The sequence below is a fragment of the Corapipo altera genome, unplaced genomic scaffold (assembly GCF_003945725.1).
Source record: "Corapipo altera isolate COAL_440 unplaced genomic scaffold, ASM394572v1 57, whole genome shotgun sequence".
NCBI lineage: Eukaryota > Metazoa > Chordata > Aves > Passeriformes > Pipridae > Corapipo > Corapipo altera.
Genome location: NW_020884905.1, coordinates 3,203,386 through 3,231,083, shown reverse-complemented (window position 1 = coordinate 3,231,083; position 27,698 = coordinate 3,203,386). Strand labels below are relative to the sequence as shown.

Here is a 27,698-nt window from a genome sequence, read left to right as displayed (position 1 = left end):
ATGCTCAGATAAGATTCCTGAATTTTAGTTAATACTTGAGCTCGTAAAGGGGAGCTGATGGCATTCAGCTGCTCCAAGGACCCTGCTTTCAATGCCATTCCCCTTTCTCTCCCTGTACTACATGCATAGAGTTGCCTTATAATCTTCAAGAATTTCCTATGCAAAAAGAAGTTATGTGCCATCTCACAAAATAATCTGTACATGTGAATTCAGGAAACATGCAGGGGAGAGCATTCTTTGAGGAAATGAGGAGTACAGTGTAGCCATGCTCTGAGCTTCTGGCCATCTGCCCTGGAAATGAGTACCAGGAACCTTTACCTTTCAATGAGATCAAGGCGCAGCTGATGTCCGTAAGGCAAGGTAATCAGTTCAAGACCAGAGCTCCCTCCCATATTCCTTCTCATCTCTTCAGAAACTTCTACTATCCTTGCCACCTGTTAAGGGCAAAAAACTCTGCATGAATTTTGAAACTAACTTTCTTCAAAAAACCCCCCAGCCACATAGAACTCTGGGTTAGCTCAGGGCTTACATAGCTAAGTGCACAAAATGCAACATTAGAATACAGGCAGCAAAGGAAAAATCAACTTGGGCACATTCAGTCTTGCACAAAAAGGTCAGTAAAATACTTTTTTTACATTATTCAGCCATCAGAAAACAAAAGGTGTAACCAAAATGCTTTATCAGGAAGCAGAGGATGAAGTTCCAGGAAATACAGCGCTCTCAGCCTGGTCCTTGTCAGAGAGGCAGTGCTCTTTGGCCTTAAAGATGTACACACTTGCTTTGCCTTTTTCCTTTCTAAAAAGATGACTGCTCAGAATGTTTTTGGTCACACCACAGGGTCCTCATAAAGGTGAAGTAGAAAAAGGACTTAAAGAAGATGCTGAATGGTGAGTGCCTAACGAAGTCAGTATGTGAAAGCTGACACCCCATCAATTTGTCTTTGCATTTTAAACACATTGCATTAGCTACTGGTTATCTCAATGACAATTATATATGCTAATAATAATAAAACCCACATTAATATGATAATGTAGAATTATCTGCTGGTTTAAAGCCTGTATGTTGACACATTTACAAATCAACCTGCCTGCAATTTTCTGATACACCCATCAGCAGGCTTTCATGCTTATGAAAGATGGAAGCAATCTGGGCTGTACAACAATCCTCACTGGTACAAAATGTAGCACTGTAGAGAAACCTGTTTCACCTCTAGAGACATAGGAGTAATATGAAGCCCCAGAGACACAGTGATTGCTCCTCCATCACTGACATACATGTGGCAAATATTCACCTCATCACATCAATATGGGTGATTCCTGATTAGAAATGTCATTATTTAAAAGGTAAACTGATGCCACATAGAAGACCTAAGAACTTCAGCCTTATCAGGGATCTCAGTACAAAGCATTCATTCTGGCTGAATTCACATGCCAATCTCATTGTATCATGCAGTTCTTATCATGCATTCTAGCAACAAGTTGCCAATGAATGACAAGCATTGGTTCAGCACTGAGAGATGAAGATTAAGTAGACATGTCTACATGTCCCAGCTAGTTACTGTTCCTGCTCCAAAATCCAAAAATCTGTTTCTGTAAAACCCCCCAGTGACTCTTGTACAGGCTTTCAGACTTCCATCAGGCTAGCTGGCTCCTTGGTGCCATTGCAAAGTTTATAGTATTTAAAATAAAGAGTCTAGTAATGAGCTAATTGATTATAATATATATATATACATACATATAAATGCTTACTACTTCTCTAAGGCATGCATATCCTATGCCTTCAAGCAACACTTTAACCATATATTAAAGATATTCTGGTTGTTGTTATTAGGTTGAAGGAAGAAAAAAGTGAATTTTGCAACTAAACATTAGAGAACATAGTTATTACTTTGGAACCATAGTAAAGAAGCCTCCATCTACCATTTCTGAAAAGAGCAGGCAGTTGTGGAGCTGAGTTTTTCTGAGTCTGCCATGAAGCCTTAGTTAGCAGCAGCTACCGAGGAGAGGAGCTGTGTTTGCTGTCAGCAGGACCCCAGCAGCTGGCAGGCACTCACACACCCTCAGCCCACTGCTGCTCCAGGGAACTGCCCCCTCCTCAGAGCCACGGTGTCCATCAGTGCAGCAAAGCACTACAGACATGTTTTGTCTGGAGCATCACCATTTCCACTTCCTTTCTTGTCTGTTAATGGAGTTGCCCAGTAAGTAGCCACATTTTGTTTCTCAAACTCCTCTTAAAAAACCCCAAACAACTAAAACCCAACAAAGCCTGGGGGTTAGATACCCACCATACCACTTGGTTTCTCTAGCTGCTCTGCAGGTACAGCACTCAGTCATCCCAGCAAAATGGTGCAGATTCAACTGCAATTACATTCCTTTCACTACACAAAGTCATCACCTCATTAGGAGATGATTCTCCTGTCTTTCTGATCCAACAGCTGAGCTCCAAGTCCTGTCAGCTGACCAAAGTCTACATTGTGAAAAATAGTTTGTGTTTTTACATCTTTCTAAGCAATTCCACTAACAATACAGTTCTCTCATTGGACAGAAATGCATTAGTCCTGATAGCTATTTTCCTACACCACCTATCCAGCTGTAAGACAGGAACTCAGACAAAGATTAGAAGAGCAGCTGATTTTAGAAGTTTAAATATATTTAGTTCCATTCAACATGATATCTTACAACCAGCCATATGGCAACCAGGTAATGTCTGTCTGCCCATGCAAGCTAACTAACATTTCCTGTCATGAGCAGTTCTTTCCAGTGTTTACAGCACAGATAGCTCTTCCTGCACTACAGGAAAAAGGCTGATTCACAGAGATGCAGCAACTGATAAGAGATTTAAAAGATGTATGGAACACTGAGAATTTGAGTAAAGTCAAGGATGATGAGAGACCTTTGGTCCAAAGAGTTTGTAAACAAAAAAATTCCTGCAAGCAATACAAACATTACATTAGCTGCAAATCTACCCATTAATCTTTTCAAATCAGTTCTTTGAAAAGTCTAAACTTGCAGAATATAAAATAAAATGCATGAACTTGTTTTTTTTTTTTTTTACCTTGCAGTCCATTCGAAGAATATGCTGTGCAATAATCTTTGGGTTATTGTTGGTGAAAAGCTCCTTAACTCTTCTTAACATTGATGTTTCCAATGGCTTGTTTTCAGGAGGAAGTAGTATGGATTCAAAATCATTTGGTTTAAAACTAGACACTGTCTCAAAAACAGGTGCAGAAAAGATGATGTCCTCTTCAGCCATCTGAGTTGAAGCTTCTAAAGGATCTGCAGGGTTCACTGTAGGATCATCGTCAAGGATCAGATAGCTCGTTTCAGAGTTCCTAAATGAGTGTGTTCCCTTCTCCTTTCGTGTCAGATATTCCACGTAGCTGTTTTTCTGACATAAGTGTTGTTTTGTTGTTGCAGGATGTCTGGTAGTGTTTAGTTCACAGTAGTGTCCTTCTGAACTGTGGGAAGCCAAAGGAGAACCTGGGGGCTTCATCAGGGGTTTGCTGGGTTTAGGTGGAGGCTTTGGACAGAGCTGACTGTCTGATCCTCTCAGAGCTTCCCCTGCTTGTGACTCCAAGGTGAGTTTCTGAACAACTGTGGGGCTTAGAGATGGTTCACTGCCTGTTCTAAATGCAGGTGAACTTGGACAGGAGTTTGTCTCTGCTTCAGGTAATCGAGATGGATGTCTTGAACCTGCAGGGGAAAATGGCATTTTAGAAGGCCAAAATATATACAACTCCTGAACCCTGTCCCAGAGTTCATCTCTTAATGCTATTTCCTAAGGAAAATATTGTTAGATCATGTAAATTATTCGCTGGTAGAAATGTATATGTAATTATATTTTGAGGAATAAGCTAGCCAGCAAGTTCCATATACTTGCTGATCCTCCCAAAATCCCAAATACATGGAACAGCTGCACCGTAGTATTATTCTGTGGTAATGCTGACAAGAATTCCAGTCCCTGCTGCATACATCGGCTATACTGTCAGAGCTGGATGGCCTCCGTGGCTTGGAATAGGAGGTTTCTTTGTAACCTGATCTAGGCTATAAAAGCAGCAACTTCCAGCCACACCACATAAAAGATGAGTCATTTCTGAGAATGACAAGTTTGAGATGAAAGCAAAACTTTCCAAAGTCAAGCCTGAACCTGCAATAAGGTATGGAAGGAATGAATTTCAGGGATGCTAATCTTTTTGTGGAACGGTAGGTAATTTGAAGAGCTGGAGAAACACATCCACATACTTCTGTGTATCTATGCCTCATCCCGTACCCACTGCACATACAGACCTCTGCATGCAATACAAGACTGATCCCTGTATCAGACATTCCCAGTCTGCAATTCTCAGTGCACTTGGTGGTATCTACAGCAAAGTGGCTATTGCATCATGTGGGTTTTACTACTTGATTCCAGATAGAAAACAAAAACTGCAAATCATAGCCTGTCCCCACTCATAAAACAGTGTGATACCAGAACCTGGTCAAAGAATCCCACAACAAAATGCATGGCAGGACTCTTTAGGCTTTTATAGTACCAAAAGAAAAGTTTTTGCAGCCATGGATTGTAATAATCAATTCAGCTACAGATGGACAGAAACTTGCTTCATAAATGTCTGTCCATCGCACTGTTAAATACAGGAGCACACCCTTTCTATCAGAATACAGCCTCACTATACAAATACTTAACATTCTCCTTGCCATGAGAAGTCTTTCCACAATAGGCACTATGAATTTTAACAATATTGTATTCAAAATGACTAGCAGCCCTGGAAGTCAAACACTACAGTTTGTCCAGATGGGAAGAGATGCATTATTGCAACCTTCCATATACAGTGTGTTAGTATGGAAACAATTGCTTAAACCTCTGAAGAATATGAGAAAGAAAGGGTCACAATCAACAACTGGTCAAGTGTTGGCACACTGTGTAGCCCTGGAGTAAGATGATAGTGGCTGTACAACCAGACAGAGCAAAAGTAATGAAAAGCAAAAGGGATGGGTGTAGAGAGATTGAGGGAGAGAGAAGGACAGAACTGAGTACAAAAGCCATCATAGTTCTTTTCTCCCCCTGAGGAACATTTACCACATCCGCATACTTTACCCTGAGAAAAAGAGGTTACCAGAATTTCCATGAAACACCACTTCTACTTAATAGACTTCTGTCAGAAAGACATGACTGAAACAAGTCAGTTCTTGTAAAGCACAAGTGAAGAAAGGTAATACCATCAAAAAAGATATTAATGCCAACTGTAGCTGTCATTTTTTGGCATGAAAGCCTGCTGAGTTGTGTGCTAAGGTACTCAACTAGCTGGTGCATTGTAAATAAAAATCCTGTTTCAGTGACCTAAAAAGCAAGCAGGGTGCTAACACAGCTTACACTGGCCATTAAATATAACTTTATTATTTACAGTGCTCAGAACACTCAGCACTCTCACTTTAGTCTGAAGAGTAACAGACCACCTGGACACACACTTATTCTACATGTGAAACATTTAATTACAAAACATACCTATTAGCAGATAACTCTCTGACTGGTGAGCCTTCAAAGGGAATCTTTTCTCCAGAACATGGTCCAAACTAGCTGGCTGGCTACCACTTTTGTCTTTGTTTCTAGGGTAAACAAAAATGCAAACAAAAACACATCAGTATATGTAACACTCTAAATGTACATATCTAACTGCCAGAACTTATCATAAACAGTGCAAGGATCATTAGCTTTCCACTTGGGCAGCTTATAATAAAAAAAGGTACTTCATGCTGTTGCAGTGGCAGTGAAATGGGCTATACCATGTGTCACCCTGCAGCACTTATGAGGGTATTTCTTTGAACACTAAGAACTTCTAACAGAACATTTGATTTGGACACTGAAATTGGGATCTATTATCCCACACTTGGTTTTTTTATTTCAGGAGTCAAATATGGAAAACCAGACTTCTCTGGAGCAGCAACATTTTATTTTAATCCTTTGTCTTAAGCAGTCAGGACTTGCCAAGTCACTGAAGAACAAGCTGCAGTGCTGTTGTGCTTCCAGAGTCTACATTTGCTCTCCCTTTGTGGATTTGCTGATCCTTTGCTAAAAATCAGCAAACGCTCATGCCTAGCCTTCCATCTCAAATCAGAGTGAAAATGCACATCATCTACAGCAGAATCTGATACAGTTACCTGATTTCCTTCCATAAGTACAGCAAAATTAAGTACCTCAAAAGATTTCCTCTGGGTATGCTCTGCTCCGGGGATTGCATGCTGGATATACCAAGACTCAGCCTTTTCGCAGTTTCTGTTTTTCCTTCAGGGCTACTTGGCTCTTTTTGTTGGACTGGAGTTACACCATACTTTTCTTCTAGACACCTGAGAGGCACAGTCCTGTTGATAGGCTGAAAAATAATTGCTCCACTCTGCTTTGATATTGGTGCACGATTCCCAACATAGTATCTAACTAAGCCAGGGATACTGTCAAAACTTTCCAGTTCAAACTGATACTGAACACGGCAGTAGGCTTCATTGAGTCTTAGAACTGTTTTGTTGATTTTAAAATGCTGAGAGGTATTTTTCCACTGACAAGTAAGAACAAAGTTCCCAGGACTGGAGAGAGAATCCCTAATCAGAAAATCTCCATCCCTCTGAACTAGGTCTTCTGCCACCTTGGAGGAAAATGAGAGTTATACAAAAAATACTTTCAGAATCAGAAAACAAGTAGTCAAACAATGCATTGCAACAAAATATTCTTAAACATAAGAATTAATTTGGCTACTCCGGAAGGGCACACAAAGCCATGAATATAAAGCAAAGCATGAAGTGTGGTATAAGAATAATGTCTCCAAATCTAAAATTAAAAGCTCATCCCACAGCAGAGATGTGGAAGGGCTTCTTGGAAGGAGCCAGCAGAATGATCCACTTTTGCAGGTACATTTCTTCTAGTTTGCTAAGAAAATAAGGCATGAAGGGAAAGCAATGATCCAGGATTTTAGAGTTTAAAGCATCTGAATAGACAGTCACACTGAAGTTCAGAAGTCATTACTACAAGATCCTGGAGTTTGCCCATTCCTTATTACCTTAAATGACAGAAGCTTTCATTTTTTATTCTTTGTGAATACTGCACGTGAATACTACTGACTAGGAGGAGTCAAAGAAATCCTGTTTTTCTGTTTTGAGTTACTCCTTTCACGTGCTTTTAAAACCGACGCACGTCAGAGCCGAGTGACCTGAGTGGGTGCAAAGCCTGCTCTCCCTGCCGGGGTGGGGCTGGGAGGGAGGCCCGCAGGGGGAGCTCCAGGTGCTCGGGAACCGAAGCTCTGATCCAACCACAGCCTTAATATGTTTTTAACTGCGTTTGTAAGGATCAAAATTGAGTTATTGCATAGATTTTGTTGAGGTTTTTTCCTCTCGCCCAAATTTCAAGCGCAAGAAAGAAAGTAAACAAGAACATTTTAACTTTGGTTAAGAACTCTGAACCAAATTCACATCAGTATGCCTGAACAATATGTGGGCACAGTATTCTCATATAAAGCTTAAATTCCATTTCCACCTTTATTCAGTGCACAACAATCCTGAAATATCTTTATTTTCCACCAGGGTCCCCCCTAAGTCCTTCCTCAGTCTCATTTTATGCCAAGCTGTGATAAATACCATAGCTTTCATACAAATAGGCATTATGTTTCTACTAAATCAATGCAGATATCAGAGATGTGTATAGTACTTCAGTGAAATTGTGCTTGTCTATAGAAGCTCAAAGCACATTTGGCAATGCAAAGACCACGTACCTGCCGAGGAATACGTCCATGGTACCAGGCATAGCTACGCAAGTCCTCACTACTCAGCTGCAGTTCTTCCTCTAACTCCTTCTTCAGTTTTTCCGGGCTGTTGTCCATAACCTGCCTCTCCCTAGAAAACTGCAATAAAAGATTAAAAGCTTCAACTGTGCCAAGTTTAGTGATTAACATTTTACCTGGGTTATAACTTCCATCACATGACTTGCACTGGAATGCAGGTGCTGCTTTCAGCAGGCTGGCTTGGCTTTGCTCTCTAGATTGTATTTGCAAAACTCAGCACTCACTGAGATAACATGTGATTGTTCTACACCACACAGAACAGAGCAAAGTGTTCTGCCTGTAAACCAAACTAGTAACGACACACCTACAAAGTCACTTCTCCTACTTCCTCTTTCCAATCTGATTTCTAAGTATATCCAAAAAAATGTAGCTGGACACAAATGCCCTGCTTCAATATTCTTCCTCCTCTTTAAACTTCCATTTTAAATTCAGATTCTTTCCTCCTAACCCCTTTTGAACTCTTCCAATTAAGAACATTCCAAATGCATCAAGATGGGCAAACCTGGACATACACAGTTGTTCACTATTTCTGTTGCACTAAAAAACAATTTGCCAAAGTAAAATTTCAGCCTTAAAGGACTTACTTCCGATGGTCATTATCTGTCTAAATCTGCATGTCCAAGATGTTCCCTTCCTAAGGGAAAAAAGCTCTTGTTGCCCCTTAGCACAAAAAGCAAGAGATCTGCTTGAAGATAAATCCATCACCACCATACAACCACTGTCAGATTTTCTGAAAAAAATTCTATCTTCTGGAGTACAAGTTTCATACTGGACCACTCTGGCTCACTAGTCCTTATGGATGCAGTGTTGATAACAAAGTAAGGTGCGGTATCTTCTCTGGATAGAGGCCACAAACTCTTTCATAAGCAGTCAGTGGAGGGAAGTACTTTGGGCTTCCTTTCATTCTCTGAGGGTTGGGACTTCAGCCCTTCTTTGTTGTGCTGAAGAGTTTCAAAAGCCTGGGAACAGGTTCTACACTGATCAAAGCATCAGAGTATACACTCTCTTCAGAGAAAGATCACTTTAAAAAAAAGGAAGGGGAGAGAGAAGGCCTCCAGCTGTAGCAGAGAATAAAATGCAACATTTTACTCCAGTGCATTATGGATTTCTTTTCTTAGCTGTGGATATGAGCCAAAGCTCACAGGTTCCTTTCACTGACACACCGAGACGAATATGGAACACATGCATTATGTAAAAGTGAACTGGGAATGCTTGCCCACCAATCCTGTTCTTTCCATGAATGCTTGCTCTCTATAGCATTTTCTTCTTCACACTGAATACTCACAGCACCTAACCGTGGGAGCAGGTGGCACACATTTAACACTTCTTTCAACAATCCTCCCTGCAATTTCAAGCAGACTGAATTACAACAGATTACCAGACAGCAGATTTTTGGTGGAATAATGCCAGAAGAGGCATCCTGCTGCCAAGACTATTTAAGCATGCTGGGAGCCCAGAGAAATTCTGAGACAAATTCTCCTCTTCTCTCTGGTTTCCTTGGAGAGAACTAAGGCTTCTTTTAGACAAACACAAATGAATGTAGTATCTTACACAAAAGGGCAAAAGATAAAAACAACCTAGTAAAGAATAACTTTTCACCCCAGTTTCCCTTCTGTGAACCATAATAGGGTGTTATTTTTCCATACAAATGTGGTTCACAATGGACAAGCATTTTCAACAAGGAGTATATCTTTCAGGAAGAAACCATGCCACAAAAAAAGAAGACCTTCACTGCAAGGGCTCATTCATAAAGCCATGTACAACATGAAGAGGTGAAGTTACTGGATGTAAGAAGAGTCATAGAAGGGGACTGGTGAGGACCAAAGCCCAAAAGTATACTGAAGTGTCAAAACACAGTCAAGTAAGGCCAAAAATCTGCCCTCCACTCCAGATCCCTGTGCCCTATCAGACTAGCATAGCTGAATTTCCCAACTCAAATGGCTGGGTATCCATTTAAAATTGATTCCAAAACTGAAAGCCACTTCACTGACACATCTTACAGAATGATAGCAGGGATTATAGTATCTGTATAAGCTGAAGGTAGAGTGAAGAGCACATAAATTGAACTGAGACTTTTCAAGAGCCCCTTTTCCCCTGACTGCACAAGGAAGCGGCTGGAGAACTTTTAAAGCCTCCCCTCCAAGTGTAAACAACAGCATCCAGCTGTAATGGAATACCAAGCTCTTACATTCACAGCTGTGTGTTTTGTCAATCATCTGAAAGGAACTACTACTTTAACATGAATTGCATTTAATGTTTTGAAAGATGCTTTTGACTGAATAGAGATCTTAAAGAACCCAAAGCTACCATACAAATTGTTACCATCATGCCAAAAGCATCTTGCTGTATCTCAGTGGTAGGCAAAACTACTGGAAATGGACCAAAATATAGCATACAAAGGCAATAACTGAATTTGCTTAGGAGAGTTAGATTCCTAGCCAACAAGAATACAGGTCCTTGCATATGGACTAATTTTATATACGGTACTGACACAACTTATCTTAAAAAACCCAGGATGATCAAGTTAGAGATACACATCAGTTACAAATACAGCACAAAACCCTAGAACTTCGTCTGGTGGTTAAATGGATTTTTCACTACTCAAATAAATGTAATGAGACATGTTGCACTTGAATTACATCTAAGAACACAACAAGAAAAACATTTAAGGAATCCAAACCAACTGAATTGTTAACATTCGCGATTATTGGTTTGCTAAAAAATCTCCACCATGGTCTACCACACAGAGTATACTCTGATTGCCAGAGGTCAGACATCTCCTGAGGTGAAGCAAACATGCTTAAATAACCCTTATGCAACTCTGAACTTAGTGAAACAACTCCTGTGGCTAGCACAAATCCCAAAATATACAAGGGGAAAACTGCCTAGGTAAGCAAGTTCAGTAATAGCATGTCTTCCTGGACAGTTTTTTGTTAGCTGAGACTGATTTCTTATAGAACCCAGGTCCTTTATAGGAAAACTGGGACTGATGAACTGTCTGTAATCATACCAGCCTATACCTTTCTATGCTAAACACTGTATCCAAGGCCTCTGGCCCTGCAAGAAACTCTGCACACGCTCTAAACTTCACATCATGGAAGGGCTCAAAAATCACTCCAGGCACAGCCTGCTGCAAACACGTTAGTCTGTAAATAGAATGTAAGCTTAGCACAGTGTAATTAGCTATGTCAGTGGGCTTTCCTTTAAAAGAAAAGGTGACCTGTTCTACACAATGGGGCAGATTCTTCAGCCTCATTTCCCAATAGCATCCAAAAGTTAATGGGCAGCAATGGTATGCTGTAAAGTTGCACTAACTTCACAGTGACAAACCTTCCTTTAGTAGTATGCCCTCACTTTATTTTTTTGTCTAAGGCACTTTATTGGCTCCTATTCAATGACAGAAAGCAAGTTGAATATACGTTTACAGCTAGATAGGGAAGTGGATGTTAAAAAGAAATTTTAAAATAATTTAGGGGGAAAATTAAAGACTTCCATGTATTCTGCAATAAAACAGTTGAAGAAACACAGGAAGCTCTTGTGCCAACCATCCTAACTGAATTAATCACATTAGATTGTGCTGAATAATCTACTGTATGAGTTTGGTAGTAAACAAAACAGAAGTCCCACAGTCACTTCTGTTGCCTATTGGCAGTGAATTCTTTCTCCAGTTCACATCTGCAACAACTCCAGTGAAGTACTTATACCAGTGAAATATGAAAATACCTGAGAGGAGAATCACACATGATATATCCCACACTGCATCTTATGTGTTCCAGCTTTCATGTCTTATCTCAATTGTTATTAATTAATTCCTCCCTACAGTGATCAAGTGTTTGGTTTATTGGTTTGGGGGTTTTGTTTGGTTGATTGGGGGGGAGGGTGTTCATTTTTTTGATTTCTTCTTAAACAGCTTGAATTACAAGGGAAAGGCTTTTACTTTCAGATACTGTTTGGAAGTGGTCCAAAATCTGTCATGCTAGATCACCTCATTCAGCTCTGATAAAGCCAAAATTCATATAATCTCTCTTTGTATCCTTCTGGCAAAGTATTATTTAGGCAAAGCACAGCCAAGGACTGTTACAGGTACAAGACTAAAGGTGGCCACATTTCCATCCAATCTCAATTACTTCCTGGTGCTTTGCACAGCTCTGCCAGCTGATATTTAAACAAGCCCAACAGGCACCCTTGGAACCACCTGATTTCCTGTTGCCTTGAAGGTTTCAAGAAAAAAAGAAAAACAAAGGAGATGATTAAATGAGAACAGCTTTGTGAAAACTGAAGTGTGATCCAACTAAGGAAAAAAAAGTCAAGCCAGTACCTTTCCTAAACTTTTAGTACTTTTCCTAAACTTTTAATAAATGTACCGAACAGGAAAATTGGTCAACAGAAAACATGAAGGGGATGCTGGGGCAGGGACAGGAAATACCAAGAGGGAAGACAAAGATGTGAAATGAGAAGGAAGGGAGAGGACATGCAGACACAGGACACTAAAAACATCTGGAAAAGTGAAAAATTAATGAAATTCCTCTATTGCCAAGCCACTAGAGAGCAATCAACTTGTTCATACTGAAAATGAACATTTTATTGTCAAAGTTCCAATACTGGATCAAGATATACTTCACTGGCTGCAGAGATCCCTTCAGTCTTTAATCCCGTGCTCTTGTGACCCTAATCAGACTGCCTATCTGGCACTGTGAATATAAGCATTTTAAAATATACAGTTACATCAATTTAGAATATGTTTTAATTTTATTTTAATGAGTACAAGGTATTTTATTTCACTTATAAAACTCTCCTAATTGGTCACCAAACCAAACAGACTGGCACTAAGCATGGAACCAAACTCTCCATCATTGCTGGAAAACATTCTTGTCTTTCTCCTTACAAAAAACTAGCATCATTGGCCAAGAACTTACAAAATGACAAAAACACATGGACAGAGTAATTTCTGAATAATTTTTTTGAGAAAGAACTAATTGGAAAAAGGGAGTTTCTAAACACACAAATCCATTTTCTGATTAACTTGGACATTTTCAACTACAACCGGTGCAATGCTCTTTCCAGGGGCAGTTTAACCTTCTAGAGTGTACGAAGTTCACACGGGACTATAGCAAGTGCTGTGTTAAGTAATAGGAAGTACAAAATGGATGATAAAAGTCTCATTGCATAGATGAATGTCAACTTGTGCAGGATTTTATTTTTGTGTGGCTTAACTGGTTGGTTGAGACAGACCAAATACAAACTTTCACCATGCCCAGAATACGGAGGAGAAATCTCAAGCTACTCAGACAGATGAATAAATACAGGACAATGGCAATTCTGAAGCCACAAGATTTCCACAACCTTGTTTAGGTAACAGGTGACTGTTACCTAAGGTTACTGAAGAAAAGACAAAAAATTACTATGAAAATTTTCATCATGACTGTGACAGCTCTTTAAAAACAAATTAACTTCATCATGTGCATGCTCTTAGTCTGCCACTACAAACAACATAACCTGCCTGACATTCACTGAAAAGTGGCCAATTTTTATTAACTAATGCCCTGGTTTCGGCTGGGATAGAGTTAATTTCTTCTCAGTAGCTGGTATGGTGCCGGGTTTTGGATTCAGTATGAGGACAATGTGATAACACACTGATGTTCTGATTGCTGCTACGTCATGTTTATCCTAAGTTAAGGACTTTTTTGTGTCTCATGTTCTGCCAGTCAGGAAGTACACAAAAAGCTGGGAGGGAGCACAGTCAGGACAGGTGACCTGAACTGGCCAAAGGGATATTCCACAGCATAGAACATCATGCCCAGGATATAAACTGGGGAGTTACCTGGCAGTGGGGCACATCAGGGTTCAGGGATGAGGTCTGGCATCAGTCAGTGAGTGGCGAGCAACTGTATTTTGCATCATTTGGCATTTTTTATTTCTATTATCATTATGATTATTTAATGTTATTATAATATTTTACTTCATTTCAATTGCTAAACTGTTCTTACCTCAACCTAGAAGTTTACTTTTGATTCTCCTCCCCATTCCAATATGGGGTTGAGGGGGTGGGTGAGCGAGTGGCTGTGTGGTGTTTAGTTGCCAGTTGGGCTTAAAACATGATAACTAATAAGTAAGATATTTGTTAGGATAAGGAAAATAAAAAAGTCTTTTAGTACAAAGTTCAGTCCAAAGTTAAGTGAAGGTAATGGGAAAACTGAATTCTAGTGGATTCAACATCCACTTTCCACTACAACTCTAGGTAACCACATTCAGAGCTAGGAGAACAGCCTCATTCCTAAAATATGGACCCTGACAAATCCTGAGCTGCGAGTTAGTCAACTCATAATCTACTCACTCAGTGACCCTAGGGATTTTGACTACCGAATCAAAAGGATTTTAACAGTTGTGTAGGGTTTTTCTTTTTTTTTGTTTTAATCTGAGACATACCCATATAAAAGTTACTACCAAGCAGTTAAATGCATAAATACCTACTGCAGAATGTTCCCATTCCCATCAAATAGAAATCGCTTACAGAGCACCAATGGTCCCTGTGCTATCCACATATTTATGATAGAGGGCACACAGTTTGATAAACTATAAAATTACCATGGGAAATTGAAAAAAAAAACCAACTTAGTATGAGACTCATCAAAACTCAAACTCAGCAGCAACAGAGTTCAGGGAGCTATACAAAATTCCACATAATTCTGATAAGTCAGTCTTTTCACATCTGCACCTCTCCAACAATAGCAAATCTAACATCAAAAGAGCAGACCCATAATGCTGGGTGGTGATGACTTGCAACTCACATGTTATCAAATCCAACTGCTTCCACATACATGCTGAAACTGGATATATGAAGCCTGAGGATGCCAGTAAAACAGATTTAGATCATCACACACTGAAGAAATATTAATTAAGATCTACTATCTATAAAAACTGTTTGCAATTCATCCAAGATAAGAGATGGCACTTGCAATAAGTAGCTTCTTATAAAAAGCTGCTTACTCACGTCACATTCATAGCATTAGTACATCACCCAGTAATGAGCTACATCAATGTGCTGGAAGTTTTAAAACTTGGCAGTCCCGATAACTGGAGTGGTTTTCCCCTCTTGCACAGCTTCAGCTGAGGGTGAATCATAGCAGAGAATTAAGACTGAAAATACTTGAACTTCAAGGTCTTTCCCCTTCTGATCGAGACAACCATACTGACTAGTACTAAAAAAACCTCGTCTTGTGGCAAAGCTGACTTTATTATTTTAGATCTCTACATTTTTTAAGTCACCATATATCACTGATTTAGTCTTAGCTTAATTCTCTTCCAAAAAATGAAAATTTAAAGAACAGTATTTTGGCTTGGAAGTGGCATAAGTCACAATTTAGTATTTTCTCTTCACTTTCTTTTTTTTAAGGAGAAACAGGAGCTCCTTACCTTGAAATTTCTCTTTATTTTCCTCAAATGTAAAAGTTGACCTTGACAGCAAACAGCTATAAAAACCAATGGGATCATAAAAGGTACTGACACATCACAACTGAAGAATGAGTCGATGAGTTGAGATGTTCTAGACTGATCATTATATTTTCTATTAATGCATGGGAAAATAAACCAAACATCTGCTGCTGAGATCCTAATTTCACACGCTACAATTAAGTGCAGCAAAATGTGCCTGCTCAAGTGCTGTACTGTTTCCTGTGCTTTGATGGGACACAACAAGGCATCTGTGAGCTTGGCCACATACTGTTTTCAATTCAGTTGGGCAACATAATGAATTTATCTCAATGCAGCAAAAAATCTGAATTTCTCAGAGGTAGTTGTGGACTTCAGCATGTTTATTTGTGGAACAATCTGGTATTTCATAAGAATTGTAATTCCTACTAAAACCAGGAATTAACTTCATCTAATTACACAAACTGATTTTGCTTAAAATGATACATTTCAAAAACTTAAAAATATGACAGATTCACTTCATACCATCCTATTGTTCATATCATCCCAGGCCCTTTGGCATTTCACAGAACCCATACCATTTGGCCCCAAGGTTCACACCTTACTTCATTTGACCACCAGCTATTTCTATACCTACAGCCACTTTCTCTTCAGTAAATGCACCCCAGTTCCCTACCATCTTAATATAGCAGTTCATCAGATTCAACGAATGCTAAATCTGCATACTGGAACACATGCATTCAAATCTATTTTAAATGCTGCAAATCTCTTTAAATAGAACCTTATTTTTAAAGATCCCAACTGTAATTTCTTTCTACATAAGAGGTTTTATTTTTTACCCTCCATACAGCAAACACTATTAATGTTTCTGTTTCTCTAGAGACTATATGGATTAGACTAAATGGAAAGTTGCCATGACAACATCACTGTTATTTTAGGTATCAGAAATTCGTGCCAAGTTAAACAAAGGGCATGCATGGTCAATAATAAGTTTTCTAACTGTTCTGACAATAAACGATAAAACCCAATGTAATTTAAAAGGTTTTAGAAGAATTAAGCCTTATGCTTAAAACAGGAATGAAAATTAATTACAGCACAATAGAGCATCTTTAGCACTCTATTGTGATGATAACTTCTGAGAAGTCAATCTGATCAGTCACTTTTTCAGCGCGCCCAGAAGACTGAGCCCCACACCTCTTGTTCAGAAATGGACAGTCAAAAGGCTAAATCACTGAAGGAGATAGAAGGGGGCATCTGTTCCCAGCTTTTAAGTGCCTCCATTGAAGTTTGAAAGCTAACAGGCCAGAAGATCCTTCACATCCTTCCTCATTGCAAGTGGTCCAGAAAACCTATATACAAATACACAGTGACTTACAGAGCTGACATGGTAGTAGTCAAAGAACAATTCACACATAAATCTTAATAAAAAGATTTAAATGCTTAAGTGTAGTTCACAGATCTTCAAGTAGTCAGGTATCTCACATGACTACAATTCCCAAGTCACTCAGAGACTTCTGTAAGTGGGGCTGAAAATGTTTATAAAGGCTTTTCCTGTGCATATAGCACATATAATGCATTTTTGCATACAGTAAAAGATGTCCCTGCAGGAGGATTGGACTAGATGACATTTGAAGATTCCTTCCAACTCAAACCATCCTATGTGTACATGATTTTGTGTATCTTGCAATTAAAAAAATTCTAAAATACGAGGCAAAATCCAAAATTTTCTGAAGTGCTTAAAAAGACTGGGTTCCTGAGCACAACTGCCTATGTTTTTACTAAGTCCATGGAAAAACTTAGGTCTGATCAGTTAAATTCTGAAAACTTGAAAGTTTGCTAAAATTCTACTCAGCAAGTCCAAAACCAGCACATTTTTAACTTAGTGACTAAACGTAAAGACAGTCAGCTTCAGGTTCATAAAACAGCAAGTTGTTTAAGATTCTCTCTGAGACAATGGTAAATTCTAAAGGTGTTCTTCAGAAGAGAAACACAGTGTACCCTACCATGATATAAAAACAAACACTTCTAAACAAAAACCAAAAGCATTACTGACTAGCACACTGTTACTGAAAAAGAGCACCTACCTTGACTCTGATAACAGACTTACGATGATAAAAGCAGCAAAGTGCTGCAATCAGCATTTGAAAAACATTATAATCCTTCGGCATTTTCAGTTCTGCTCTTTGTGGTTCCTCAAGAACGAAGATAAACAGTCACTACTAGCAGTTTTCTGAGGTTTAAGCAAGCTCTTTAGTATCACCACTGCCTACCAGAGCCACTACACCCCCCTAGTCACATATCAGTGCAGGACACTTTCCACAGCTGAAGCTGATACTATCAATTCAGTGACCGCTGGCACACTTGCTTCCAGCATGCCATAGAGAGAGTGCCAGAATCCTCATGTGATCTGCTTCACTCACCAGTGAAATCCTAGCTCCTCTATCTTGGTATCCTCTGGCTCAGAGATGCATTTAAGCCAACAGCACAAGGCAAACTTCTCGATGAGTTACAATACCTGGCTGTCTCCCTGTGCTGGTAAAGGCTTAATCAGTTGCTCCAGCTCAATCATGCAACATCTCTGCCTGCACCATGAATAATATACACATAAAAGAAAAAAAAAGAAGAGGAAAAGCAGGTGACTACTGTTTGACGACTGTAAGAATTATATCCTCTGAGCTTCGGTAACCAAGTAAAATGATAAATCTGTTTATTTTTAATTAGGAAGCTTCTGGCAAACAGTCCTTGGAAAAAATAGCAAGAAAACCAACCCTATCAGCATAGTCAGTATTAGTGGTGCAACCAAGGTACCTTTAGCATTGAAAACTATCAGTGGACAGCTTTAGCTTGGTGATAGTCCCCTGGGATTGTGCAAAGTGCTCAAGAAAGAACTGAATTCATGAACAGGTCTGATGCCTTTGATTCTATTTCCTTGTACAGCATAGTCCATAGCTTATTGACTTGTCAGCAAACTGCTCATCAGCAAAGACTGTCCTACAAACCTCAAGGCCCTCTCAAGAATCAAGGCAAAAAGCTTGGGTAACTATAATAGCTGTAAGAGACAAGACATCACCTTGATAGCAACCCAGTTAATAGACTTGGTGAAAGGAAACAAGATGGACTGGATTGAGGGGTACAGGAAAACTTGTAGCACTTAGGAAGCAGAAACTTTGAAGAGATCAATCACTTATTACTTGGGTGGTACCAAAAAAATCCAGAAGTCACAGATATTTCAGATTTTAGATTGGGAATAAATTAATCCCAAAACATGGGTAAATGAATAGTCATTTGTATTTTTCATCAGCAACAAATATATTAGATAATTAAGAGGGCACATACATTAAATACTTATTGATGTCCTCAGGTATTACCTGCAAGGCAATACTTCTCACCTAATTATACTTCCTTCCTACACTGCCTGAACAATGTGAAGTGCCCTCAGTGCCTGCACCCAGCAATGGAACTTGGCACATAAACCAAGTAGCAGCACTGAGCAGAAAAAGGACATAAAATGTGCACTGTCTTTCAAGGGAAATGGGATACAGAGTGCCTATCCAAAAAGAAAAGGAAACCGCAGGGTTAATAACAAGGAAAAGAAAGTGTGATGTGTAAAGTTCTCTTTCCTGTCTGACTACCTAAGGTTTGCAGGTACCTAGCACCAAATTACTAAAAACAGAATGCTCACAAAGCTGGTCAGACTACTTGGAATGTGTAGGAGATGCTGTGCCTGTGATTCTTTTGAGAAAAGGAAAACAATGCTGGAATAAAAGAACAGAATATTAAATGGTCTGTAAAATGATAAATCTGGCAAGAAAAAGGATAAAAGACTGGCCAGAAAAGAAGCTGAAAATACTGACTTTGTAGATAGAGTCCTGCTGTAGAGCTGGGGAGAGGAAATGCCTATCCAAGTAGTTTATGACAAACTCAAACAACGAATGAGTAGATAATATGACTGTGAAACTACCCTCCTCTTCTCTTTGCTCTGTGCTGCAGCATATTTTAATTTAATTTGAGTTCTTTTTCCACTTTGAGGAAATCCACAGGACTGCTTTAGTAGGTAGTCAGAGAAGAGAAGAGAAGATTAAAAGATACCCTATAGAACTCCAAACAAAAGCCTCAACTGTGATTCTTGTTTCTGGTCTGAAGCTTTTTGATACTGTGGCAGGACATCTCATCAAGGACTGTATTTTTTAAGAATTCATCAAAAGTTCTCATAATAACACCCTAATCCAATTTTAAAAAGGGAGGGGGGGAGAAGAGGGGGAATGATAAAAAGGGAAAGGAAATTGAAGACTGCATCAGTCAAGGCACTTTTTCTTTATAATGTTGACAAGACAGCATTAGTATCAATGCACAACACACTAAGGTTTCACTTGGAATATCATGAACCAAAACTATCAAGACAAACAACTCAAACTACAGCAGGGGACAAGAAGGGCTATTAGGACAACTGATCTATTTTTGGCAGCAGAAACAACTTGATTTAGCAATGCACTTCTGTTCTGAAAAGAATTAAAAGTTCCAAAAAGTAGTTCTTTATGGGGTTAAAAAAAAAAAAAAGGCAAAATCTCCCTCCTTCAATGGGAATAGCACAGCTCAATATGGAAAGTAAATTTGGCCTAATAGGTATTCAATGTGGATGTGGCTATTTTTCATTTGAAAGGTTTGCTACTAAACAGTTTTGAAAAAACTTTAGGTGTTACACTCCCAGCTCAACATGAACAGTAGGGTATAAATTACAAATGGTAATTGCCAGCTCCTTATTTCCTGTCTGTAATGAAGTAAAGAATCAAAAATTATGTATGTTGTGAGAATGCCAGAAATAATGAAACTTAAAAAATAATACTGCACAATTTCATATAACAGCTGTAGCTTTTTATCAACAGTATAACTTATAGGAAAGAGGATACTTTATTTAGATAGAGAATTTAATTTTTTAAAAACGAAACTAATGGGATTTTTCTTTTTATTAAAGGTTAACGTGACTTCTGCCCACATAGTTCAATGGATGGCAACCTTTACGTGACACTGGATGTAGCAGTATGAAAATTAAGATTAGTGGAAGGAATCTCAAAGAGTATGTGAGAAAGCTCTGGGAAATAGTATGGTATTTCCTGCACTGATGGCTATCATGGAGCTGTTTTCAGCCAGCATGATTGAGGACAGCCTTCAGGCTGCTCCAAATTATGCTTCATACATAGGTAAGATTTACATTTTTAATTACTGACTCAGAGAAACAGAGGATGGTTTGGCCACATTGTCACTCTCCTGTCCTTCAATTTTTTGCTGGTACTTCAGGTTCTTAGACTCTGCACATGAGAAATAAACCAGTTGTTTCTTGTAGCTTAAAAACATCAAACACAGTCCTTTTGCTAAGTCATCTGTTATGATGTATTTCTAATGCTCTCCAGCACCAAAAGATCAACCATCAGCTTTATTTCTTTGTTTTCAAAGATTCTTACCTAGAATCTTAACATGTCTGATAATCCCTTCATCTGTTTCTAAGGATGGTTGACTAGAGTATTTTTGATAATTTCGATAACTAAGCTTATTAAGGAAAGATTTCTAAGTTCATAGAATTCAAGGCTACATGAGTTCAAGGACACTTGAACATATATTCTGTGCCGAGTTCCTAATAGTCTATCAGGAAGAAAAAATAAGTAGTCTCTGCTAACCCCATCTGTTATTACAAAGTCTCTAGAGTTATTTAGGGTGTTTTCATGGTCTGGTTTAAATTACAGTTACTCAGCGTTCCCTTGACAGACCTAAACTCTGTCCAGCTCCACTCATAGCACAGGAGTTCAAGGTCCTTACACAGGATGGTGTGAACCTGTTCAGGGGGAATCCTCTTGGGCTGCTTTAGTTGTACAGGTTAAACAAGATAAAATGTAGGAATAATTGCTTTTGCAGGTGTTGGTTTCTTTTTATCTCATCACCAAAAAAAAACCAAAAAACCCCTTATTTGGCTTTTAAGTTTTAAGTGGCTAAAGTAAAGCAACCAAACTCCATACAAACATAAATGCTTGAAAATTCACAAGTAGTCTGAAGTTATCAAAACAGTCTGCAGAGCTGCAAGAAGTTATTTTGAACCAAAGAGTAGTCAAGCTCAGGGAAGTGCTTATAATTCATATACAGAATTATTATGATTTGCGATTTCATATTAGAGAAAGAAAAATAATTTCAGGCTAAATTGGATGAAGGAATTGGTGGTTTGCCACTTTACTTTGTACTACATCAACAAATCATTTAAGCATTCAAATCAGCCTAACAGTATTCAGTGAAATACATGTAATGCTTTAGATTTCACTCCACTAAATGAAAGTAAACAGTCCAGGCAGGAAGCCAGCTGTAAATGAAAGAAGGCATGGTGTACTGTACAAGGGTCAACAACATCCATCTGATTTGATGCAGCACGCAGCCAATCCAGGGCACTCGGCTCACTGTTGCTGATTGAATGACGTCAGATGGAACACAGACGTGTCCCGTGGTCACACAGTGAACATGCACAGCCTAACTACGGGTTTGAGTCTCTATGCCTACAAAATGGCACCTGTAAGGTTGTAATAAAGTCCAATACGAATAAAATTTGAAAGAAAAAAAACAAAAGAAAATCAAAGCACTTAAATCTTCAGTTGAAACTTTCTTTGTTTAATACATGTTTTCTCTATAACTAGTTATTTGTTCTTTTTAATTGAAGGAAAAGTCAGGAAACAGGGGACAACTGTTAAGTAATTTCTCCACACAAACATCTTCACAATGCCCACTACCATTTAGTTTTTGTACTAAATCCTTCCGATAAGGTCCATGACCTCTAACAATACTCCATGGGGGATGCCTCCAAACACAGGTAGTGCCCAACTGTTTAAAAGGCTGAACACCTTTTAAAGTGTAGAATAAGTGGAAGAAAGTGGATGACAACACTATCAGAGTGTAGCTTACTTTTATCTGTTCCTAACTCAAACATTTACAGGTTCATGAAGTCCCACCACCCAGCTCATGTCCAACTGTTCCTGTGTCAATTCTTAACAGAACTGACTCTTTCATGTTCTGTATAATCTCACTTCCTGCAAGCTGTTATTGGTGCAGCTTCTGAACATAAATCAACAGATAGATCTGCAGTTGTAATTCCACTTGTTTGCATTGCACAGGTGTGGTATGGGAGAGGTCAGTGTAATTTCTTCCTTCTCTCTATCGTGGCTCCGTGAGGCAGGCTCAGAAATACACTGCAGTTGTACAGGAACAGTGAGAAAACAGAATTTGCATCTATTTAGTTTACACTGCTGCTTGAATAAATCTCTTTGAAAATCTGTCTCATATAAAAATCCAGATTGGCAGCTACAAGAAATAAACGCCCAATCTGCTTATGAGCTTCCCATTAGGTTCTAATTTGCACTTTAAGACATCCAAATACTTTTGAGATTTGTATGCTCTAGTTATAAAAGATCAGACCTTTTCAAAGTCAACTGGCAGTACGTCTGGCTTTCCTACTAGCCAACTTACTATTATGAATCCACCAGCAGGTTTTACTGATCCTACCAAAAACTAGCATACATATTCTTGAGCTCCATCTACTGTTTGCCAACCCATGTACAAACAGGAAACAATTTTGTTATGTCCCACCTGTATTTAATTCAATTTATTCCTTAGATTGGGAATTTAAAGTTTTTGAAAAGGCATGAATTTCCTATTTTGTTCAGAATTAGTTCACAGTTTATGGCTAATACTTACTTTCCTGCTGACTTAGCTGTCATTAGTCAAACTAGCTTTGGTGGTCAGCATACAAGAGCTCTCTCTCACACACAAAGTAAGCCATTAACACGATTGCTAACTTCAGACTTCTGTTTTTGAAAGCCTCCCAGCCCTATCAAAGTAAAGTGCTTTTTGCATGAGATTAACACCAATTTCAAATAGAATTCAAAGATGAAAAAATTCTGCTACTTCGCCAGGGTAAATGGTCAATTTTAAAATATCAGTTATTTATCTAAAACTCTTGAATGCTCTAAAATACTTTCCTTTTATCCAAAGAATGTATATTTCGGATGTGTAGCACTCAAAGCTTACAAGTCACTTAGGCTCTGTCTGAGCTCAGCTTTTCAAAAGTCCCTTTCTATGTTTTATTAACACAAAGATTTGAGGATATGGAGGCAAACTACCTCTGGATATTCTAGACAGCCATCATAACATTATACTCCATTATTTGTGGAGATGTTCTTATTTTCTAGAAGTATCTGACATACAAAAATGTCAGACCACGCTGTTCCTTTGACAGCACGTATCAACAGATGTTATCACAGCTGGAATGTCCCAATGCTCCTTCTGCTGCACCCTCCATAGGCTAAAGTCTATCTAAACAGTGTGTCTCCAAAAAGAGGCAAGATGTACAGATCACACACAGTGTTCCAGTCTTACTCTAATTATTATCTATTAACACAGCTCTGAGGGATTATGAGCTTTACGTCCCTAGGTTTTACCAGTAAAAGGACCCAAAATGCTTAATAATAATAATAATAATAATAATAATAATAATAATAATAATCTGCTTTCCACACACTATATACTCACTCCCCCTTGTGGTTTATACGCTTATAGACACTGAAAGATCAACTTTAGTACAGTGTTGCATGAACGAGTTAAATATAAATATTTTCATGGCCCAGTCAGTTCTTGCTATTAGTCCATCTTCTAAACTATGAAAGAATCCAACATCATCAGTAACATAGTTCCTGTGGAACAATCCTGAAAGCCCAAAATTAATAGAAAAAGAAGTATTCTAAGAGACACAACTCAGCAACAGTTACAAAAAGATGAACAGAAAAGATGGTAAACTGTAGTCAGATCTTTGATGTTTTTAACTGTTAAACACCTCATGAAAACAAATAAAATTATGTGTGGCACTCATGCATCTTCTATATATACAGACCTACTCACACATGTATATAGAAGAAAACTGTAAGGGGTAAGAATTCCAGCTTATGCCATCTTACAAGCAAGACTTGATAGTAGTTACTGATCATCTAACAAAGGGACTGAAAACGTCAACTAAGTAGATACTGCCACCGGTATTACTACTGGTGCCAAGGAAATAAGTACAAATTATATAATTTTATAGGTTTCAACTCAAAACATGGTGCAATCTCAGTGCATGCAGTGGCTTTTGATGACTCCAGATCAAACATCATTTAAGAGTTAATGAGTAATAATAGAAGAAGCAGAATACAGACATTAACAGGGTCAAATCCATGACAGGACATGATGTAAGATTAACCATTAAACAGAGAGAATGCTTGCTGCTCTATGAATTATCTGCATTCTATATTTACCAAAGCATACACAGCACTACAGAAGATGTTCTATAAGATAAATATCCTAAACTCCATTTCAGCATCAGGAGAAGGGAATGCAAGAGCCATGTCTAAAAGACTTTACAATAAAGGTCAGAATAATTAGAAAATCACTCTCCACTGGACTCAATTCATATAAGGATTATCATGCACAAAGAAAAAAAAAATCCCTCCTCCCAATATGCTAAAAAAACACCCAACAAACCCACAAACAAAAACCCCAACGAAGGAAAAAGAAAAAAATCCATTCATCAAAAACCGCACTACAGATCTTAAAGCTAATAAGGTCATTCAGGAATTGGGGGCTGGGAAACAGCAAAAAACTCCAAACAGTAATAAGATAACTTGGATTCTCTCTTCTAGGGAAACATGAACTAGGACAGTACACTGAGAGTACATTGTCTTGCAGAGCTGTAGAATCTCACTTCCTGCACAGTTCACTGCAAACATCAGCTTAGATTTTATCATCACTTTGCACCCAATAGATTACAGAACTGCTGACTCAACCGTATTTTCAGAGATGAGCCTGTTGGTCAAACAAAATTCAACATTAGAAAATACTCAAACTTGGGTGTAAGATTCCATCACTAATTATGGATAACTGTATTATATCAAATAAAACAAGTTTTCTTTAACTCCAAATAAACAGGGCAAGATTCTCACCCTGATTTTAGGGGAATTAACTACTTGAGAGCTTCTAAATTTTAATTACACATGTATCCCCTTAAGTGTTTTGCATTTTATACTTCGCTGATGAAATAAGGATATTTTAGGAATAATTATCATACTTAAAGATATAATTTTCCTTTCTAGGTAGAGAAAGGGCACAAGTTGTAAGAAACAAGACCAGTATATGGCTGAAGAAAAAATTCTACTACCTGAAATTTTACTGTTACCATAATAGGATTAAAAGTAAACGACAAGATGCTTTGTCCAACTTCTTGCAACAGCCAAAACTTATCCCACTAGAAAATTAAATAAAGGTAACCAACAGAAGACAGATGGACCAAAAAAAAAAAAAAAAGGCAACAAACCCCGACCCAAACAAAAACCAACCAACCAAAAAAGCCCCACCTCTACGTGCAAAATATCCCATTTTAGGAAAAACTTTTCCTGGCAACAATGAAAAGACCATTAGACCACTTTGGTTTGCAAGGTAGAACAGATTATCTTGGGAGGCTATGGAATCTCTTTTGTTGGAGGTTCTGGACTAATCAGAACACCTATTCTAACAATCTCAGTGACACACTGACAAAAAAAATTCTCAAGTTCCCTCAAGACCTACTTCTGTAACTTAATGACAGAGAGGAGGGGAAAAATTCCACCCCATTATGGGCCTCTTGAGAAAAAAAGCAACAAACTTCCGAAAGTGTTTTAACTACAAAAGTTACAATGAAATTATTATAAAAAATGTGATTTTAACAGCCATTACTTGATTAAAAAAATATCGAGTTACAGTGTTTCTTCTCCAGCAGAGGGCAGCGTATAACCAGCAACCACTCATCAAAAATCAAAGCGGAAGTTTTTGTCAGACAGAAAATGACACGTATTTTATATCAGATTGGTTCTAACAGAATCTTATAGTTCTGAATTATACAGCTTGTATACAAGAAGCAACTGCTATGGAATGATGTTGTGATATTTTAGCTTCAGTTCCTGCTAAGCTAGAAACATGAAATAAAAGTAAGTATCTCTGACTGAAACATTACTGACAGCATTGATGATCTTTGAGTTGGATGACAAATCTGTAAGGACAAAGAGATGTGTAAAGTCCAAGTCAGTCACATGGGCATACTCTTTTTCTCCTCAACAAAATACATTCCATCTGATAATTCCACCTTCTGTGATACTGTTGTTTTTGCTGCACTTGCAGAAAGTGTAGGAAAAAAAATCCCCAAACTACCATAAGGATTCAAAAAGAACCTCCTGATGGCGTGGTGCCTCAGCATCAGGCATTCCTCCCAGCTCAGGTCCTTTATGCACAACACTGTCAGACAACGCAGAAACCCCACAGACTTTCTGCTCACAAGTCACAACTCGCATCTCAACAGGCAAGTCTCCGCAGGAGAGCGATACACGGCATGAACAGGAATATACTGCAGTTGGCAACTTTTCCAGTGAGGTGGGGATTTCTCTAATATATTTCCACATCTAAAAAAGGCTGTTTGCAATGTAATTTCATTGTCATCAGGAAGAATTGTTTCCCAAACTGTGGCTACTTGTCATCCTGACACAGATTTTTTCCCAACCCTTCCCAAAAAGACATACACACGTAAAAACTTTACTTTTGGTAATTCTCTTCCCATGGTATCTTCTTGGCATAGCCAAAAGAACAACGAAAGTCAAACACCCACGCATATTGGCATCGACAATATTATGAATTTGTGCAATTAACTACACAAACTGTGCATCAATAAACCTCATCACCTGATCCAAGTTTCCTAAAGTTGAATTAAACCCACAAAACATTGTCCTATCTTGCAAAGTTACAGATAATGATCAACAACCTGGAATGTCATCAAAATTTTATTTTCACTTGCATTAACCAAAGCCATGATAAATGACGGTAACTTTTATGACAGTTTGCTTTCTAACAAAATCAAGGAGCTGTAAAAATAGGGAAAAAATGAACACCATGGGGCTGAGACAAACAACAATCCTTCAGCAGAACTTCACAAGAGAATGCTTTTCTGCAGCTGTAACTTCCTTAGGGCAGCAACGGTTTTTCCGAGACAGAATCTAAATATAAACTTCCCTCATGACCATGCTGAGCAGACAATCAGCCATAAATTTTGTAATTTTCCACTAATGGATTAAAATACAACTCTAAAACCTCAGGCCATAGAAATACTCATCAACTCATCACTGATATGTACTTCTGTAATTATTAAACACTATTTCCACGGGAAATGCTCAAAAGGTTTCCATGAAAGGAAGAGAGAAATCTAGTGGTTTTTTTTTCTTTTTGCCCTGATATAGCTTCAATGATCACAGCACAGACTTCTATAAAAAGAACCTAAAGTATTTATAGTGAATAGGAATGGGACAGAAAGCTATCTTTAGTTCATATGAATTTGATCAAAACGACTCACAAAAAGTTCTCTGACACA

General features: G+C 38.4%; 1 protein-coding gene across 6 annotated transcripts in view; it reads right to left on the bottom strand.

Annotated features, from left to right (window-relative positions):
• The window catches only part of BCAR3 (BCAR3, NSP family adaptor protein), a 92,855-nt gene that overhangs the window by 3,778 nt on the left and 61,379 nt on the right, over positions 1-27,698 (bottom strand). For 5 of the 6 annotated variants that reach the window (XM_027651665.1, XM_027651668.1, XM_027651667.1 and 2 more), the window contains 5 exons: positions 7,754-7,882; positions 6,192-6,634; positions 5,503-5,603; positions 3,055-3,692; positions 319-434 (listed from right to left, as the gene is read on the bottom strand). In XM_027651665.1, coding sequence (XP_027507466.1) covers positions 319-434; positions 3,055-3,692; positions 5,503-5,603; positions 6,192-6,634; positions 7,754-7,882 — 1,427 coding nt within the window. Of the gene's footprint in view, positions 1-318; positions 435-3,054; positions 3,693-5,502; positions 5,604-6,191; positions 6,635-7,753; positions 7,883-17,334; positions 17,490-27,698 lie in introns of those variants that run through there. The other variant, XM_027651671.1, reaches the window with a different exon arrangement.